The 20,394-nt window shown below is 50.5% G+C and overlaps 1 protein-coding gene across 4 annotated transcripts in view; it reads left to right on the top strand.

Annotated features, from left to right (window-relative positions):
• PMEPA1 (prostate transmembrane protein, androgen induced 1) overlaps positions 1–20,394 on the top strand; it is a 44,055-nt gene that overhangs the window by 8,479 nt on the left and 15,182 nt on the right. For 3 of the 4 annotated variants that reach the window (XR_010030089.1, XM_063172594.1, XM_063172595.1), the window contains exon 2: positions 7,194–7,232. The exons of the other annotated variant lie outside the window; for it this stretch is intronic. Coding sequence is in view for 2 of the 3 variants with exons in the window: in XM_063172594.1 (XP_063028664.1) it covers positions 7,194–7,232 (39 nt within the window). In the remaining variant the exon portion in view is untranslated. The remainder of the gene's footprint in view (positions 1–7,193; positions 7,233–20,394) is intronic. 4 annotated transcript variants of the gene reach the window in all.

Consider the following 20,394-nt stretch of genomic DNA (forward strand, 5'->3'; position numbering starts at 1 on the left):
ATTGAGTGTCTATCCTGCCTCCTGAGGAGCTCCCCATCCTCACAGCTCTTCTGCTTTCATTGACATTCAGACAGGGATCAGGAACTTGCACTGGGAATATTTGTAGTGGCAAAGTCTGTCTCTGCTGTTGGAGACCTTGGTCGCTGTAGGCTTCACACACAGAACTTGGCCTTAGACTTCACTTGTGTCGATGGTCAGGGTAGGGTTTGGCCTTGGCAGAACATCTCAGAGTACTGCTCTGGTGGTCAGTTTTCCTTCCAAATGCATTTTCAGTAGTTTAAAATCATGAGGGAAGATGACCAGCATCTTAAATGTGGCCTTTCTCTACTTCTGTTTCTTTTCATTAATTGTGAGAATTAATTCTCCCTTTGTAACTCCGATAACAGAGCATCCCTGGCTGCAGCTGTGTGAGAAGTGCTCTGGTCAGGTTTTAGGCTTTTGCTTTTAGGCTCCTGCCCTGCTCAGGGGTGCAGGAGCTGGGCCCAGGGCTGGAGTTGGTTGTGAGGAAGAGTTTGAGATCAGCAATAAGGAACAGGAGAACAAGGAACACTCCAGATGCCCGAGGTTGAGGGTCTCTGGTGGGCTCCCTCTAGATCTCTGGTTGCCAGAGCCTGCCTGCTCATCAGCTTTGCACACTGCAGCTGCTTTTGCATCTGAGGCAGGAGGATACAACAAGATCTTGCTGTTGCAGAGCATGGAGTGGTCTCACAGTGTGTTAGAACCATCCCATGGATGGGTGTTACTCATGATGAGGTTTGGAGGTGGCCATGGCCTTGTCTTCCTGAGCCCTGGGAGAGCTGGATGGTCCCTGCTCAGTTTGATTTCAGAGGACTTGACTAGAACACAGAGCTCACAGACTCCAATTTCTGTAAACTGAATTTAGGCATCAGCACTGGCCAAAAATATGGGAGAATTTGGCAATGCATTGTTGTTGTCCTTTCACTGATGTTTTGAGCGCTGTGTTCTGCTGCGCCCTCCCTGCACGTGCTCCCATGAAGGGAGACAAGGCCTGGCTGACACCCTGAGTTCTCTGTGGAGGGGGAAGTGACCCAGACTTTTGCCCAAAGGACTGATGAGCCTCTCCTGATGTCTGAGCAGCTTTCTTCTCCTGCCCTTGCTTTACTTAAGTCAACAGATTGTGTAAGCCACATGCGAGATTTACCTGCAGGGCAAGTGGGAGAGGAGCAGTGCCATTTGGAAGGGTTCCCAAGAGACATCTAACCACCACTGAGTGCTCAGACTCACATTTCTGAGCTGAGTCCCACAACAGTCCTGAGCCTGCTCATCGCCTCTTCCACCCTTCCATCCGTGGCTTTGGCTGGATCCCGGTACCCAGGACAGTCCCAGGGATTTGCCGGCTGTGGCCGCCGGCTGGCAGCTCCCCTGCGGGCTGGGCTCTGTGCTGAGCAAGCTTGGAAATTCTCCCCCTTAGTGGTTTCTGTTTAATGTTATGATTGATGTTGTTATTTCTTACAAAAACAAGCGATCCCCCCAAAGCAGAGCGCCTCCCACACCTCCCGCGTTTCCCACGGCGCTGAGGGTACGCGGGGCTCACCTTGGAGCCCTGCACTCTCTTTATGGGGTGAAACCCACAGCTCAGCAGCTGAAATGGCCATGGCTGGGCCTGTCCTTGGTGCCTGTTCCAGGCCTGGAACCAGGCTGGATTGCCATGTGCTCCTCACAGGTATTTGTGCAATGAGAACTCGACAGTCAGTGGTTGTCGGTGTTCCCTGTGCTGGCTTGGCTGCAAACGCTCACTGAGGGCTGATGTCTTTCCTGGAGAGGCAAGTCCTGCTCCTTCTGTGCTGTTTCATTATTTCCACCATGATTCCACTTTCCCAAGGATGGTCTCTTGGCATCAGTAGCTCAGAGTAGCATATACAGATTAGGCTGTTCATCACTGAGCTCTGAAAGTGCCTTGTCCTGCTAGGTGCTCTCTTTAGGACACTGAAGGAACAACATGATTGATGGGCACTTGCTTCACACAATTCAGGGAAAATTTATCTTAAATTGCAATTATTTCCCACGTAATAAGCAGGAATCTCATTTTTGTTGTTACACTTACATTGCTGTAATGGGACTTTGCTTGAATGGGAAGATGTGTTTTCAAATTCAGTGTTTCCAACTGCTGAGACACTCAAGGTGTGTAACACTTAATGGTACTGATCACTGGTGTGTAATGCAATCAGGGTTTATGTTTCTCTAGTGTGACTTATTCATAGCAGTATATACTGCTGCACCTTCCTCAGCTTTTTCTGGGAATGCAGGTGCTGGCTGTCCTGTCCTGAGGTGGGCTCAGAAACAAGGAGAGGGGGCAGAGGTCTCTGATGGGGATCCTGTGCCAGGTGCAGAACAAACTGCAGGGTTACAGACCCATTCTGTCCTGCTGATAGCTTTTAATCCTCATTGTTCTCATGGGTTTTCTTGATAAATACACTTTTCAGCCTCCACTGAGTTGCCATCCAGGCCTGAATTGTAAGGAACAATAAACATAATGGAGAGACTCAATTTAATAGATTTCGCTACGAGCTTTTTATTAGTGCGGCTTTTTTTAAAAAAAAAAGAAGGAAAAAGAGATGACTGCATTTATTTACTTGAAGTGCAGAAAGCAGCTCTTTGAAATCCAAGGGAAGCGTGCCTGAGTGGGCTCAGTTCACCTGGTGGCTGTGGGGTGAGGGAAGGATCCATCCTGCTGTGCTGGCCGGTCTGGAATGGGTTAACAGTACGTGCAGATGTTCAGGAATTCCTCTTTTGACTTGACCGTGGGGTTTTGCTGCTCTTGAGAGCACAAGTGCACTCCAGTCACAGCAGGTTCGTGGGTTTGGAGATGCCTTTCATCTCTCCTGTTCCTGCTGCATGCCTGGGAAGGGATCACGCCGTATCTTGCTGCCATGTGTCTTCCTTGGTTGTGTTTCTAGAGATTTGCAGACCCACATAAAGCATCCATTAAATTAAGCAGAATGGCCTTTAGAAAGCTACGTTTCGAGTGGAAGAAATGCTTTATGTAACGTAGGGGTATGTGAGGGGACCTAAATACAAGCTTAAATTGGCTGTTACGAAAATAGGTATAATTGGGTTTTTGCACAGTGATTTTACAGCTCCTGAGTTTAATGTCCTGGTGAAATCCTGCATCCAGTCCACGTGCAGCTGAGATGGGGGTTGAGCAGCCTGAGGAATGGGGCTTGTTCTAGGAACAGCCTTGCCCTCGATTGCAAAACTGGACATACCTGTCGCTGGCTGGGGCTCTGCTGTGTCTGAGAGGTGTCTGCAGTGAGGTGGTTCCTCTCACCTGTGTTTGCCCTCCGGCCTCTCCCCTCAGCTGCCCTTTGTCAGGGCAAGGGGCATCTCCCACCGTGGCTGTAACTGCTTGCAGGTGAAAGATGCAGCTGTACCCTCCTAGCTGGGCACGTGCCAGGAGCTGCAGCTTTGTTTTCCAGCCAGATCAATGCAGTTCGTTGGAGTCGTTGGGTAATTTAGTAGCTGGAGGCACTTCTGTGGGCTTGGCGTGGGAGCCACTGCCTGGCTTCCCCCTGGGGAGGGCTGGGAAGGGTTTCCCTCTGGACCCCGGCTCCCCCAGCTGCATCCGGGCACAGGGGATGCTCTGGGGTCGTGGTGCAGCCATTCTGGGGCCAGGAGCCTCAGGAACTGGAGGATATCACATTTTGACCATGCATCCTCATATTAATCCCGATGGCTTTTCCTGTTTTAATATTTAAAGCCTTTCCATTCTTCTGTCTGGGGAGACAGAGTATTGGCTCTCCTGGGTAAAGATTGACACATCCTCTTTTAGAAAGCTCATTCCAAAGCAGGTTTTCTTCATAGATATCAAGGTGCCTTCAAATCCTGTGGCAGGAATTGGAAGAATATTTTTTTTATTTGGTCTATCTCAGTTAGGCCTGAGAGCTGGTTTCCTTTCTGGCTTACTAAGGTCTTGCAAGGATGAAAAAAATCTGTTGCTTTCCTTGGAGTCTCTTAGCCAAGGCATGGAGGAAAGCCTGGAACTGCGAGACAGGGCGGAAGAAGCTGAGATGGTATTTGCTGCTTCTTTGAAACTATCCCTTTTTAATTGTCTAAACAGCATTTCAAAGAAAATCTCTGCTCTTCTCTATGTTCTTCCAGCATTATAATTCTATATAATCACTTTTCTTTCTCTAAAAGAATAGCGCGTGATTTATTTTTTTTTTTCAGAAGGGAGAAGGGATAAATTCCAGATGTTGCTGGGATACACTTTTTGCCTCTGTTTAATGTCTAGTGGCTTTCAGTAAATATGCTGCAAGAGGTGGGGCTGGTGTTTTTATTCCAGGACAAATCATCTACAACAAATCCCATCTGCTGGTGGGGGGAGAGCATCTCCTGGGTGTGACGTGGTGGGGTTGGAGCTGATTCTGCCAGAGGCTGAGGCTGGCCCAGGTGCTCCTTTGGGGTCTTTGCCCTTGGTCACTCCTGGTCTTCAGGCTGCCCTTCCCACAGCACTGCCCAGCTCCTGCTTCGTGAGCACAGGGGTGGTGACCCTGGCATGGGAATGGGCACTTCTGCTCTAAACAGGCCCAGGGCATTTTGGGGAGCAGCTCTGCTCTGCAGGCAGCCCTGGCTGGGTGAGGGCTGTCACGTCCTCTGTGCTGTCCCATGTGGGATGCTCCGTTTAGCAGGACTCTCCTGGCACGCCAGATGCTGGTGGTTCAGCCCAGCAAAGAACATCCAGCTCCTGGATCCAGAGCTCTGCAGGTGTGCAGCCCTTTTCCCTCCTTCCCTGCCCTTTCAGTGCAGGCCATGCTCGTCCCTGCTCTGCAGCCTTGCAGGCTGAGGCAGCAGTGATTTTCCAGCATGTGTTGCACAGAGGCGTTGTGGGACCAACACGGCTGCTCCGTTCCCTGTTTCATGTTTTCACCTGTTTAGGCAAAGCACATCCCTGCTTTGTTGGCAGCCTGTCGGGTTGCACAAACAGTGTAAGACAAAACCACGAGCAGGTGGTCCAGCCAGGGTAATTACTGGTTCCAAGGTAGGCAGAGAGGCTGAGCCACCCTTCCCATGGAGCTGTCTGGCAGCGCTGCGGCTGCACAAGGGCTCCAGGCACGGCCCAGCCACTCCCTGCCTCTCTTCCCTGCTGCCGATTGCATAAAAAAAGTTTATGCATATAAGGAGGGAGGGAGGAGAGGCTGAGGGTGGCTCTGGTCAGGTTTAAAGCACCGACTTTATGTGCCAATTCTCATTTGCATTTAAAAAGTTGGCAAATGCATGGCTGAACCTAAAGGGCAGATGTGAGGATGGGAGAGGCAGACGTGCTGAGAGAGAGAGAGGGGAGAAGCAACATCCCAAAATCTTGCCTGACTTCAGAGGGTTCAGGCTGGCTTCTCCCACACATCCCAGACCATGGCCAAACATCTTGGATGAGACGTGATGGGGAACACATGCCCACACGTGCACAGGGTGTCATGCTGCATCACCTGGGCTGTGGAACAGGGAGGGGAGAGGCATTGCTTTCTACCCTGTTGGAAATTTGGCCAGAGAAAAGCTGATCCTGATCCAGCCAGCTGCGTGCACAAGGTCTTTTTCTCAACCTCTAAATTTCCTTTGGACTCCCACCCTTTTGGGTCTCCCAAGCCATTTTGGTATCCACTTTTTCTCAGACTCTACATTTTACTTTTGGGACTCCCACCCTTTTTGGCCTGCAGTCTTCTTTTGGCCTTTCACTCCTTTCCAGCCTCCCACCCCTTTCCAGGCTTTGTGCAGTGAGCTGGCTGAGCAGGAGCAGGAGGAGGAGGTCCAAGCTTGTTGCCACACGTTGGTGTTTGGCTCGGCAGAATTCCTTTCTTTCCTTTCCTGTCACGCTCAGTGTCAGTGCCCATTCCAGAGGGGTGGTGGTGGTGCTGCTGCCCTTGGGCCTGGAGGCTCAAGGCTGCCCATGTGCATTCAGGTGACACCTCATGTGTGCAGGCCCACTTTGGAACACCTGCATGTGAAGCATTTAAATCAGCCTGGCTTCCCATCAGTGAGCCTAGCCTGCGACCCGTCGTTATTTAGCTGCTGCAGTAATTTACAGCAACTGTCTGATCCTTAATCTTTTCCTGGGATTAAAAAGCTGGTTTTCTCTGTCCTCCCAGCTGCATGGAAAGTAACTTTGTAAAGCTTTATGTGAGACAGTGATGTGCTGATGTATCCCTGGAGCCTGCTGTGTTGCTGCAGAGGCAGGCGCGGTGTGAGGAGCAGGCCGTGTGTCGGTGGGCCTGTGTGACTGCCTCCCTCCTCCCTTGCTCTCAGGTTAAAGGCCACTTTTATAGGCCAGTAGGGCTCCTTACGGTCAGACTGCACTAATTAGTACCGATTAACCATTATCAGTGACAGACAGTTCTTACAGGCTTCATAAAAGAACCCTGTATGTGTTTCTCTGGCGAACCTCCTGTGGGATGCAGAGCTCCCAGCCAGCCCAGAATGTCTCAGCTTGCCAGGCGCTGGGGAGGATCCATGTCCTGTAATCCCCTCAGTGTTGCAGGCAGTCACACAGTGACGGGTGAGAGAGAAGTCATGAGTCGTCTTTTGTTGCAAACTTTTTACTGCTTTGTTCTCCTCACTTGAAATTACATCTGCTGGGCTAGAAAATACAACTCCTGGGGTGTTGTGCAAGATTTTGCTGTGGCTCTTCCTCCTTAGCACTGCACAGCCACTGCCCCTGCTGTGGGCATGGGGTGTCAGGAGACCCTGAGCTTTCAGCAGGCTCAGCTGCATGTGGGGCTCAGCTCTGTGTGTTTGCAAGGAGAGAGAATGTGATAAACAGTCCAGCAATGCCTTGAAATGCAGAGTGCTGCCCTGGGCCATGGACAGGCAGTCTGGCACTGTTGGATGTGGCAGAGAGGTCTCTGGGGTGGGCTGAGTGATCCCAGAAACTTCACAAACCTCTGTGAAGCTTTGGCAATGCCATCAGGCGAGATCAGGAGAGCGTCCTGGGGGAAGCAGGGGAGAGAGGAACGGGACCTTGTGTGGCAGTGTCTGGTGTGGGAAAAGCACGTGGGGTCAGGATCCAGGAGCGGTGGCACCTCTGGCACTGCTGGCCTGTGGAGATGGTGGGAGCAGGTGATGCTGACCAGGGGAGCTCTGCCACGACGAGCCCCCAGAGGGGAGCTGGGGTGTGTGTGCAGCCGCTGTGGTGGCTCCCATCACTGACGGATCCTTTCTGTTTTTCTTTCAAATGTCTCCAGGCACTGAATGTTTAGGTCGCACCTTTCCAGGTAAACTGGGTAAGTGAAGTATTTCAAGAGTTGCCAAGATCTAATTACGAAGGCTGATTGCATGATTGCAGCTGCTGTACTGTAAACACCCCGGGTCCTGCTCCACGCCACAGGTGGGACATTGCTGACCCCCAGAGCAGCAGGTACCTGCTCCTCTGCCCCACAGGGGGATGCAGTGGTGTCTGCAGAGGCTGACTGTGCAAACCTGCTGTTCTTTGGCTGTCCATACCTGGCTGCACTTGGGTAATCCTGGATGGGATTGTTTTTTTTCTGCTGTTCAATGTAGAAATGTGTTCAAAAGCTGAGTGTCGTTTTAAGCACCAGCACTCTTTCGTTTGCTGCTACTCTGGCAAACTGATGAGCAGTGTTACATTGAGGAAAGAGACTCACTCGATTTTATGGAAGTAGTTGACATCCTGCAGCTTTTTAAGTCATGGGATGTGGGACTTTAGCTGAGTGTGGCCAGAGATGCTCAAAAGCACAGACAAAACCAGGTGTTGGAAGCCCTGTTAAACCAGGCTCCTGGATTTGAGCTGAACCTGTTTGCAAAAGAGCCTTTAAAAAGACACTGCTATAGTGTTTATGGGTCTGTCTCTCAGTTTAGAATTGAGTTTATGACAGTACCTCAAGACTAAGGTGTCTTTGCTCAAATGTGGTGTACCAAGCCTTCTGGGGAAGAACCAGCTAAATAAATTGTTAACAAGTGGTGAATGAATGATTTTAATAAATGGCAAATCAATTGCTATAGAGCCTAGAAAGTCAATAGAGCTTATGACCTTGGCTTATAACCACACTCGGATCTTTAACATGCCTATAATGCCTACAAATCATTCATTATGCTTTTATCAAGCATCAATTAGTAAAAGTCATAATCTAAAATAAGAGGGAAAAAAAATTATTTCAGTTCCTTTATTTCAAGCCTGGTGGCACAATTTGGTTGCACAGCAGGATAGCCCTTGCTTATGCAAAAAAGCTGTGAGACACCACCGGTCCCCCAGCAGCATTATCGTTATCGTGGTGCAGACATCAGGCAGGGGAACCACGGGAGCCTGAGGCTGGGATCAGCCCCGGAGCTGGGACACTCACACCAGCCCCAGGGAAACTGTCCTGCAGCACTCAGGGGTTGATTTACATTTATTTTATATTAATGCCGTAAGGTCTCAGCAGATCGGGCGGGCAGGGGTAGCTGTGGTGTCCCAGTGCTCTGAGGGGCTGCTCGGGGCGTTTTCGCTCCAGTAAAAGGTGTTTGGCTGTTGCTCCGTGGTTGTAAAACTCACACCCGTTTTCTTGTGCTGTGATTTGGGAAAGTGTGTGAGCGGGGATGTGCTCGAGCTGTGCTGCTCTTCCTGCTCTCCCTGGTCTTCCCATTTTGTGTGTGTGTGCTTGTGCCTCGGGGAGGGAGGTAGAGATGCAAGTGAAAACATGTGGTTTTCTTAGAATATAAATAACAGAAAATTAAGTATAATTTTTGTTTGTTGTAGAGTCATTCCCTGCAGTCTCCAGTTGTTTGCTCCTTTGCTGCACTCCCGTACTCTTTGGTTTTTTTTCATCTTACCAGATGGATGCTGTTTGGAGTGTGCTGCAGGACACTCCAGTGATCTTGCTGCGGGGTTAATTGTGTGCCCAGCGAAGAGCTGTGCTTGCAGACATCAGTGCATGCCCAGGCTTCTGAGAGCCCGGCCTGCCAGACGGGGCTGCCTCTCTCAGACGGCTTTTTGCCTCCCTTTGTTGTCTGGGTCCTTGTCTGCAGCTCCAGCCTGGGCCGGCATTCCCAGACATCGCCACCTCCACCACCCGCGTCCTCCCAGAGTCCTGGTGCTGCCTGCAGGGCCGCAACCCAGGGGGAGATGCCCCTGCCCGTCCCTGTACCACCTGGGTAAAGCCCTGCACGTGGTGGGTCAGAACACCAAACCTGGGCAGGGAGCAGCACTGCCTCCCTCAAGGGAGGTTTGCTTTTCACTGGGCTTTTTTTCCTGGGTTTTTAAGGTGTTCCACCATCTCCTTGGTAACTCCTGGGTGTCTGTGGTGTGGATGTCAGGCTCTTGGATTCCTCTGAATGACTTGTGGGTGCCTCTTGTGCCTGCTGGGAGGGAACAGTTTGGCTGAGCTGCAGCCTCTGCCCAGATCTGTTCACTGGGGCATGGTCAGGCACCGCTGTGTCCCCTCCATGGGGAGCGAAAGAAGAGGTGCTGCAGTTTCTGGTGGATTTTGTGTTAGCCCTCCTGCTTCTCACAGAGGGTGGCTTGGAAGTGATTACAGAGGGGGAAGGACAGAATGTCCTCAACAAATGGCTATTCATCTTATTTAGGAGGAGATGCATTCCTTGAACTCTGTAAAATCAAAGGGCAGGGAGGAGGGTTTACACCAAGCAAAATTCACATAGCTGAACGTGTAAGTACATGAAAATATGTGATTTCTTAAAAGTTTGGGTGAATTCTGAGAGAAGCTGGGTCATGTTCTGCATTCACTGCAATGTGAAAATGCCAATGTGCACCATTCCTTATTGTATTGCTGTGGGTTTGGGTATTTTGTTATATTAGTCTTAAATGCATTTGTTTCCATAGCTGCACACTGCTGATAAAAATCCCAGTGTGGGATCTCTCAGTCTCCCTGTGCATGTGCACCAAAAATAAATCCCAGGCAGTTGTGAGGAGAGGAGCTGCTGCCATGGCAGGTGCCAGGCTGTGAGGAGGGTCTGGCTGGACCCTGCTGAGGCTGCAGGTGTGTGGCATCTTGCCGTGGTGTCCATCCACTGTCCTGCCACAGCTCCTGGCTCTGTTGGTGCCTCAGTAGTCCCTGGAGCACCTGGGGAAGGAGTTGCCAGTGATGTTTTGGAGATGGGGCAGGAAGCAACAGATGCAGGGGGAGAAGAAAGTCCTCATCCCTCACCTTTTTGTTGTGTAAGGTGTGGAAGTGGTGAGGTGTGCTGGTGACGGATTGGCATCTGGTGGCTACCAGGATACTGAAACTCCTCTCTGCTCTGAATTCCCTGTATTCACCATCAGCTGTTTGTAAATCACCTCTCATCAGAAGGAGGTGGGGATTTAATAGCTGCTTAAACAGTCTCAGTTGCTGGGTCTGGTTTTGCTTGGTCTCAGGCTGTAACTCCAGAGCTCCAGCCTGGAGCTGGCAGAAGGAGGTGAGGGATCCCTGCAGTGCCTGAGGCGGCTGCTGGCTGTGCCCAGGGTTGCAGGGTCCATGTGGAGGGGTGCCATGGGCCAGTGAGTGTCACAGGGTGCTGGGCTGAAGCACATCTTCCAGGTATTTACCTTTCCTCCAAGAACAGTGAAACAAAAGGGTTTTGTTTAGCCCAGAGTTCTGATCTGTGGGTTCCCAGGTTTGCCTGCAGCCCCGCTCTGTGCTGGGTGTGCTCGGGGCAGCTCCTGCTCCTGCTGCCTGTGCTGGCATGGCCAGGGTGTGGAATCACCCCAGATCACCCCTGGGGGCACATGGGGGTGATTCCCCTCACTGCTCTGCCAGGGGTGTCCTTAACCCCCCCGAATGCTCTCTCTCCTTTAATGCATCTTTTTAAGTACTGGGTAATAGTGTTTTCTTTCTGGCAGAGACAAACAAGGGCTTTTAATAGGTCTTTTATTTTCTCTTCGTGCAGTTCCCTGGCAGTAACCTGCCATTAACTCCAGCATTTATTTATAGTATTAATATTTTTATATGTGGGGACCTCAACACTGGGAAGCCAAGGGGTTTGATCAGGGTCACCCAAGAAATACGTGTTAAAGCTGGGATTTTTTCTGAACGCTGAGCTGACCTCTAGGCTTGGCAGAGAGGGAACATCTTGTTTGTCCCCTTTTAACTGAGCCAGACAGGGAAAGCAGAAAATCAAGGCTCTGTGGAAGGAAGCATATATTTAATTTGTGCTGTTTCCTGTGGGCAATCCGCGCAGGGCTGGGATGGCAGGATCTGCGTTCAGGAGCGTGAGGATGCTGCGTGCGGAACACACGGAGGCAAAGGAAATAAAGGAAATCTGACGGGCTGCTTCACCTCCGCGGGTTCCAGCGGCGCTGGGAGATGGAAGCCGCCCTGCAGACCGTGTGCTGGGGAGGAAGGGCAGGGCAGGGTGTGCCGTGCCGGGCCGGGCTGTGCCGTGCGTGCCCCCTCCCCGGCAGCGGTGCGGGCGCTGCAGCTGGGGCTGCCCCGCAGCGCCTCTGTGCCCGCCTTGTGTGAGCAGCCCCAGTGTGCCGGAGCACAATGCTCCCTTCACTCCCCGGCAGACTGGAGGTCTAGACGCTCTCCCTGCCTTTTGTTGTCAGGGTCACAGGTTAGGGAGCGTTCCCAGCTCCTTTTTCCCTGCGCCGATCGGGGATCGCTGCCCGCACGGGGAGCTGCGCCGGGGCGCCCCTCCGGAGGCAGTCACCCCGCTACCCAAACACACTCAGACTTCAAATTATTGTGGCAGCTCCCAGAGAGAAATGTGCTTTTGAAAGGCAGCCGGGATCACCCCCACTCCAGCTCTTGCCGGCACAGATGCTCAGCTGACACCAGCTAAATAGAAACCTTTTAGCTCTTGCCAGTAAGTCTGGAGCAAACTGCCAAAAAGCATCGAGGACCAAGACACAAAACCAAGTCAGGCCCCAGCAAAGTACTTGCAAAGGAAGGATGGAACTGATGTGTTCTGTCTCTTGATCTTTGGCACATGAGGTGCTTCAGTCTCGGGGTTGTTTTTTTTTTTTTCTAAATACAGTGGTGGCATTTTAAAGGTTTTCAGATAAAAAGTAATTCCCCTAGCAACAAAGGGAAGGTTTTTCCCTTAGTGCAGGCTTTTTTAAGCATTTCTGAAATTTTCCTTCCCCCTTAAAGACAAGTTTGGCTGAAGGAGACATTTTTAGTGGCTTTTAGACATATTTAGAGATGGAACTTGAACCTGTGATGTTTCCCCTGCCCCAGCCCACCCCTGTCAGCCTTGCCCTGGCTGCAGCCCCTTGTCTGGAGAAGGGAGGTGCACAGGAGGAAATGGTTTGATAAAGAAGTTAGGAACAATTTTTTTCTTCTTCCTGGCAAGAAGACATAACAAAAAAATTGGTAGGTTCATGCTTTTTAATATTGAATTAAAATCTGTTAAATAGTCACAGGGAGCCAAAACCTGAAATTGCTGTTAGGCACTGCTGTTGGTGAGGTGAAATGCTTCTGGATCTGGCTCACTTCTGCATTTTGTGTGTGTGTTTGTATCATGTGTGAAGAATGAGTCTATGAAGCTCAGATAGAGGTTTTAAATAGCAATAATGCTGGCAGCTCTTTCTCCCTGAATCCAGGGCTATTATGTGTCTGGCTCTTGCCAACATGAATTGCAGAGGAAGTTCATGTGAACTCCCTGGCTGATGTGACAGCTGCACAGCCATGGTGGGTTCAAAGCCCAGGCACTGTTGAGCAGAAGTGGTGACTTTTCTGGTGTTTCTTATTTTCAGAGGGTGAGGATGGACCATGGGAGCCTGTTTCCCACCCCAGTCCTGGCACAGACAGGGATGGGCACATTGAGCAGCGATGGCCCAGCTTCTTCCCCAAAGCTTTATCCATGGTCCACATGCACTCTCAGGGGGATGTCACTGATTTGTGCTGCCTGGGGGACATGAGGGGGACACAGACCATCCCTCCAGCAGTGGTGGAGACCGCAGAGCCCCCAGACCTGCCCCTGTGGGAATCCTGCTGCACCTGTGTGCAATGGGAGCAGTTTGGGGCTGATTCCTCTGCAAACCCGCAGTGCAGCGAATGGTGCTGCTCGAACGGGGCGTGGGGGGAAATAATGGTAAATTCAACTCTGTAAGGGAAGAAAAGCATCCAGCCCCACTCTTTACTGCTCATTTTGGTAATTTCTTCCAGATAACCTACACATCTGTGTCAGTGCAATTAAAGCAGAAATTCTGTCTAATGAACAGTTGTAGCCCTTGGGCTATTGCGGAATGAACAATGAAGTTGGAAACAGTCTTATTAAAATAATAATTAAGAAACAAGGGTTGGGAGACAGAGGGAGGTGCAGGTGAGGTGGTGGTGGGATGTCACAGGGTGAGGAGCAGAGAGGAGCTGGATTCAGGCTGGTTCTGGTCTGCCAGGGGTGGCTCCCACCGTGACCCTGCCCTGTGGAAGGGACTGGGCAGTGAACTGGAGCCAGGGCTGGGCACGGGGCCATGCCAGGGGCACTTGGCTGTGCCATGTCCCAGCACAGCAGGCTCAGGCCAGTCTTGCCCTGGGGTGGAAGTGTTGGCCTGCAGTGGCCGTGGCCTGGTCCTGTCACGGCAGCGTTTCCCCTCCTGTTCAGCAGATCAGTGATTTTGCCTGTGTATTTTATTTTGAGGTTTTTTGGTTCTTCAACAATTGATAAAGCTCAGAGAGGAAGGAGAGTGTTTCTTGTGTTAGACATGATTATATTTTGTTTTGTTTTTTTCCAGAAAACCATCCTTTCTCTGTAAAAAACCCAACACTCTGAACACCCACATAGTTTGCTTTAACTTTCTTTTCTTTTTTGCATTCCTGAGGACTTGGACTGAGCAGGCTCAGCTCTGTCAGTGATAGGGACTGGCCAGTTTTTTTCATGTGGTACAGTTTATTCTTTTGTTTCTAAGTAAATAAAAACAAAAAATTCCTTTTCAGTGTTGTTAACCCTTGGGGTTATAATACTGTTTCTTCAGGAGTCATCATTTTATGCCAGTAAATCAGTTAAAACTTGGAGCTGGCTTTTTCAAACTTAATACACTCCTATTTAGAAATGCATGTGCTGCAGAAAGCCACTGACATCTCAGATTAATAAAATAAATTAAAAAAAAAAAGCAAATGCCATAAAAAAGAGGCCAGACAAATCCCACTGGAATGATACATTGGAATGATTTTAGTGGGATTTATATCTATGAGCTGTGGGGGTTTTGTGGTTTTTTTTCCTTTTGAAATGGTTGTGAACCAGAGTGATTACTTATCATTTTCATTTTAACTCCATCTGACAAATCGTTTTAGATGGAGAAAGCAATACTGCGTCTTTAAATGGCCACTCTGTCAGCGCATCTTGCAGGGCTTTAAATGCCCTTTGTTATCGCAGTCTAGACAGGACGCAGGCGGAATATTTGATATGTTATAAGGCAGAGATGTGACAAGGTTGAATTAATTTACTGGCTTATTTAAAGCTGAATTTCAAAACATTTTTCCTTACAAACTTGTTTTTTTTTTTTCTCTCTCTCTATCCTATATTTTTTTTTTCCAAGTTCGTGCAGTATGTTTCAACTGTTTAGACTGGGAGAGGAGACATTGGCTTACTGCAGCCTGCAGTACTTTAATTGCCCTTTTTATGACTGTCTAGACATCATGCAGATGCATGTTTGTGGTGAGAAGACATTTCCCCCTCTGGTTATACGATAGTCTGAAACCTTTACATTGCCTATCTCCTTACCCCCTCTGCCTCGGAATGCGCTTTGCTCCCTCCATCCCTGAAAATCACTTTTCCCCTCAGTTTTATTTTTTTGAAGGACGCTTCGGCCCCCGTTTTCCTGCTCTTTTCCCCATGCTGGTGTGCAGACGGAGGTGCAGGAGGGGATGGCTCTGGGTGTCCGGGGGTGTCCCCGCAGCCCTGTCCCCGCACAGCGACCACATCGGCGGGGCTTTCAATGGGTGCGGAGTTTTAGTTATGCAAATCGATGCATTAATTAACCCCGTTGCTATAGCTACCGCTTTATTGTTAAACGCAGTGAAAAGGGGACAGGCTGTGTCCGTGGATAATCCTCCCGTCGGTGCTGTGCCCTCTCCCGCCCCGGTGCGGGGCAGCTGCCGCCCGCAGCCCGCAGCCCGGCGGGCAGGTGGCGGGGCCGGCCGGGGCTCCGCCGCCTCCCCGAGCCCTTTGTGGGCGCTGTCCCGCGGGTCGGCTCCCCGCAGCCCCCCTGCCCCGTGGATCTGGGCATGGGACAGGGGAGCGGGACAATGGGGCGGCAGGAAGGATGCAGATGGGCCGGGATGGGGATGCTCGGGGATGACAGGGATCCCCGGGATGGGGATGGGGATGCTCGGGGATGGCAGGGATCCCCGGGATGGGGATGGGGATGCTCGGGGATGGCAGGGATCCCCGGGATGGGGATGCTCAGGGATGGCAGGGATCCCCGGGATGGGGATGCTCAGGGATGGCAGGGATCCCCGGGATGGGGATGCTCAGGGATGGCAGGGATCCCCGGGATGGGGATGGGGATGCTCAGGGAGGGCAGGGATCCCCGGGATGGCGATGCTCAGGGAAGAGGCAAAGCACCCCAGGATGGGGGTAGGGATGCTTGGGGAAAGGGGCTGAGCACCCCGGGATAGGGATGGGGATGCTTGGGGGAAGAGGCAGAGCACCCTGGGATGGGGATGCTTGGGAAGGACAGGGATCCCTGGGTTGGGGATGCTCGGGGATGCAGAGCACCCTGGGATGGGGATTTGGTTTCTTGGGGATTGCAGGGAGCTCCAGGATGAGGATGTTCAGGAAGGGCAGGTGAGCCCAGCCCTGTTCTTGGCCCCAAACCCCATCTGTGCCTGGCCTTTCTCTTTGTGTGCGCCCTAAAACCTGCACATGCAGAACCCCCCAGTGAAACAGACTTCCCAGCAGATCTGCTGTGGGAGGTAAAACCTTTCTCAGGCTGTTGCTGCAGCTGAGGTGGAAGTAAATTTATTACCTTTAATTTTGTCAGATTTGGGGTGGTTGTACTCACCTCCCCCATTCACTCTGCTGTGTGTGTATATATATATATATATATATATAAATACAATTTTTTTCACATCTCTGTGAGAGTGTGCACATGCATTCGCTCCCGTCTGGTGGTAGCGACCAGTTCAGACCAGTTCAAGAACTGAACTTGAATCCTGCAGTGACCAGACACAGTGTGCCTTGTCTGGGCATTTGCATGCATTTTGCATATTTTCTCCCTGCAATGCATAATTTTGCCTGTAACTTAAGATTGTCCTTGTTCCCTGGGAGTAACTTGCCTTGTGAAAGGTCACTCCTCTGGCGAGCGGGAGCTGCAGAGTGGCACAGATGATAACTGGGTGCTTGGGAAGAGGCAGGGCAGGGAGTGTTTCCCGTTTTTTGGCCCTGGACCGTGCTGAGGAAATCCGGTCGCAGTTGCAGCCCTGTCGTGACCCGTGTGGCTTTGGCCAGCTTGCTCAATCTGGGTTTCAACACCCGTCTGCGAGCCAGGGCAGCCCCTGTGGCACTGCTGCCCGGGGCTGCGTGTCCCGGAGCCCCTGGGGGAGCTGCAGCCTCGGGACAGGGGCACGGCAGGGTCCCAAAACCATTCCCAAATGTCAGAGGGCTCCTTGGGGACGTGCTGGTTGATCAGGGAGGTGCTGTGAGGGAGCTGTGCTGGCATGGAGTAGAAATGCTGGAGGAGCACAGGTTACCCAGCTGTAATTTGGGGTGTTTTGTGGCTTTTCTGCACCTCAGTTGTGTCCCTGAGCGGGGTGCTAGGTGTGAGTTGATGGGTGTCCTGCTTGTGGCAGCGAGGCACAGGCACCTGCTGCTGTCTCTGTCTCACTCGAGGTGCCCCTGCAGGAGCACTGGTCCCACAGGACTTGCTGGGTGCTGTGACAGGGGCTGGGTGGCACTGGGGCACCTGGAGCTGCTCTGGGCTCTGACAAGGGTCATGGCTGGGCACGCTGGGAATTGACCAGTGGATGGTTTCCACAAGAATAAGTGAAATGGAAACTTTATAGTGGACAGCCAGGGTGGAGAGATGCCTGGTGAAACGTGGTGTCTCCAGCATTTGTTCAGCAGGCAGAGGCTGTGGTTGATGGTAATGGCACCCACAAACCCCCATCTGCACACCCCCGTGCCGTCCCCACTGTGTCACACACAGAGCAGGACAGCCTGTGCCATCTCCCTGCCCTGCTGCTCCTTTCTGTGTGCACAGCAAGTGCAGCCTGCTGGCTCCTCGTGACCTGCAGCATTCGAGGCTCCCTGTTGTGCTGGTCTGGGTGACAAATGTATCCCCCATTCCTGGGTGTCCCTGTGGCAGCAGGAGGAGGGAGCAGCTCCGTGATGCAGCGCAGGGGATGCAGCTGAGGGAGGCTGCAGGTGCCCTGTCAGCACCAGGCATCCCTTGCAGAGGGAGACAGGGCTGGGAGGAAGCTGGAATCAGAAACCCAATCCCTGTAATTGCCATTTGCTTTCTGGAGAGGGGGCAAAGCCCTCCCTGCGTGGAGCACTTGCTCTCCTTGGAGCGTCCGCGTCTGGCAATTTGTCTGTCGAAACAGATGTGGGCAGCGACAAACATCTATTTCTATAACTAGAAACAAATTTGGTAATTGCCTCTTTCAACAGGACTTGCTCAAGCAGGAAATGAAATTCCTAAATGGCAGTTAGCAAAAGTATTTATAGCTAAGTTCATAAATGAGATGTGCTTTCCTTTGTCATGAGTTTCTGCTGGGTGGAAGGAAAAAAAAACCTCTACAGTAGCAAGCCACATATTGATCAGGAGTGTTTCCAGGGTATACGAAAATACTTATTTATTAATGTGTTTATTTTTACTGGCTGTTAGAAATACCCCTGACAGACTAAACCTGTTTGGTCTTTCAGGGTCAGCTGGTGGGGTTTGATCCGGATATTGTGTGCTGTGTTTTTTCACTCATTATTTAGTAGATTTTTTTTTTTTTTTCTGATTCAGGCTATTTATGACTGCAGATGGTAAAATCTTGTTCTTGTGTCCCTCTCTCTTGGTGCTCTTTTTCAAAGGGATGGGCGATGTTGTGCCCTCCCCTCTGCCCAAACACCATCCAGGCCTGATGCTGTTGTGCTTCCTCTTGGGAAGCAGGAGGTGTTTTGGATCTGCTCAGCTTGGTGGGGGCCATGAGCCCTGCTCAACCTTTTCTAGTGAGCAAGCAAATTTACCTGTCTTTTAAGTGCAAAATCAAAATGACTTTATTCTTTTAATCCAGTTCAGCTGTTCTCACCCTGGGAGTAACTTCAAAAGCCATGTACTGCTTGCAGTCATCTCGGTAGGCTGGGATCAGCCTGACTGTGTGTGAAATACCTCATCTAAAAATCCTGGAAAAGGGGAGGGTGAGAGAAGTAGGCAGAGAAAAGAGAGAAGGGGTTGGCATATGCAAGATTTCAGAGAGCTGGTGTGTCCCAAAGAACCTTGTTAGTTCTCACTGCTCTGAGGGAGCTGTTTCATGTCTCCAGGAGTTTCTCTAAACAAGTGTCCGGCTGACAGGTCTCTGCTCAGAGCCCAGAGCGTCCTGGCTGACAGAGCTGCTGACCCCAGCTCTCACATTTGCCATTTCCCTGTAAAAGCTGAGTTCTGCCATGCTGATCCTGCCTCTGTGGCCCTTGGATGTTTGTCCCACTCCCTGCAGCTGCCACCAAGCTGGGTGAGCTTGGCAAGGTCACCTTCTGAAAACAGGCCCAGTGGTGCAGCCAGGACAGTTGCTGTGGTTTTTAAGCACCAAAAAAATGTTCTGAGGCCCAAGCAGTCTGATATTTGTGTGACTATTAAGCATGAAATAAGGCTGTTTCCTTTAAAACAAACAAAAATGGGGGTGGGAGGATAAGGCCACCATTTGCCAGTGACTCAGAGGATGTGATGCTTGATTACCTGGGTGACATCTGAAAAAAAGAACTATATTAAACACAGTTACAGCCCAAAGCTTGGCACTATGAACAGGACTTCTTGAGGCTCTATCTCCTTTTTTTCCAGCAATGTTTTTATTTCAACTGGCTCCTTTTCTGAGTCTCCCTTGCTCCCTGCCCTCCTGCCCCATCTCAGCCTGTCCTCACAGGCTTGCAGGGCATCATTTCTGCTCACTGCATCAGGATTGACTGTGCTGGATCAATGAAGTTTAGCTGTTAACTGTACTGATGATGCATGAAACAGGCCCAAAATTATCTATTCCCTGCTGTCCTGCCTGTTGTCACAGGCCTGATCCTGCTTCCTTTGCTGTTGCTGCAGCTTCAAGGTGCTGCCAGTCAGTGCCAGCAGCAGCACTGTCAATATTGAGATCATATTCTGGATCTTCCCCTGCTCCCTCGTAAACAAACACAATTGTTGACAATCTGATGGGCCCTTCTCTCTGGTTTTATGGGGGTATTAGAAGACAAATGTAGCAGATGCTAATACAAAAATAGTGCAGTAATGACTTTGCCTGCTCTGATTGTTTCTGAGATGACCCAGCAGATGAGCGAGGGTGAGTAATCTGCCATCTGAAGTTCTTTGTTCTTTCATCTCTGCTGTCCACAGCCTCTGAAAGAGAGAACACTCTTTAATGATGTATATGTGTGTGTGTAAAAATGTGTAAGAGTGTGTGAGAGAGTTTGTAAGAGAGAGTGTGTAAGAAAGTGAGTGTGTTAAGAGTGTGAGGTTTTTTTCAACTTTTTTCCTTAGGAGTTATGGCTAGTGCAGCTACATTTCTTCATCTTAGCTGTTATCTCCTGAGTAATTTCACTTTTTCTTGTCACTTCTTACACGATACACAATTCCAGTACCTACAGAAATTGTAATTGAAGCTCAGGGATGACTGGTTTGACCTGCAGATGTGTGTTATACCTGGCTGAAAGCACAGGTCATCTTGGCTGGGACCTTGCCTCTAAGCTGTTCTGTCCACCTGTAAATGATAGCTGGAGTGTCTGGAATGATTGCAGCCAAATACAAGTTTTGGGGGTTTTTTTCCTCCTTTATACTTATGGTGGTTTGGAGAGTTTGTCTTCTGCAGAGATACTCTGTGTGGAAGGAAGGGCATTAATAAAGTTTATAGGAAGCATTTTATGAACTGAAATGTAGCTGTAAAAGGCAAGGCAATGCATTTAAAGCCTCACCTCCCCTGCGGCTGTAAGGGTGCTCCCAGCATCACCATTGACTCAAATCACTCTCTGTCCTTGTAAATATATTAATTAATTTGTACCTGTGGGTGCCAGTATTTTGTGGGTGCCAGTGTTCTGTTTGTAAGGACTCGGGGAAGCTCCCAGGTGCTCCTTCCTGCAGCATCTCCTGTGGAGCTGTGAGCAGGGTCTGCAGCATGCCAGCCCTCAGTGAGGGACCCACGCATAAATCCAGAAATCTGAGACACTCCAGAGCTTCATGGTCCTGGTGACTGGGCAGCAGAGTGGGCAGTGTGACCGTGTTCACAGGGGTGTGAGGATGAGGGAAGAGATGAGGATCTGACTCCATGTTTCAGAAGGCTTGTTTTTTATTTTATTATATATATTATATTAAAACAATGC

The sequence above is a fragment of the Melospiza melodia genome, chromosome 19, assembly GCF_035770615.1.
Source record: "Melospiza melodia melodia isolate bMelMel2 chromosome 19, bMelMel2.pri, whole genome shotgun sequence".
NCBI classification, from domain to species: Eukaryota; Metazoa; Chordata; class Aves; order Passeriformes; family Passerellidae; genus Melospiza; species Melospiza melodia.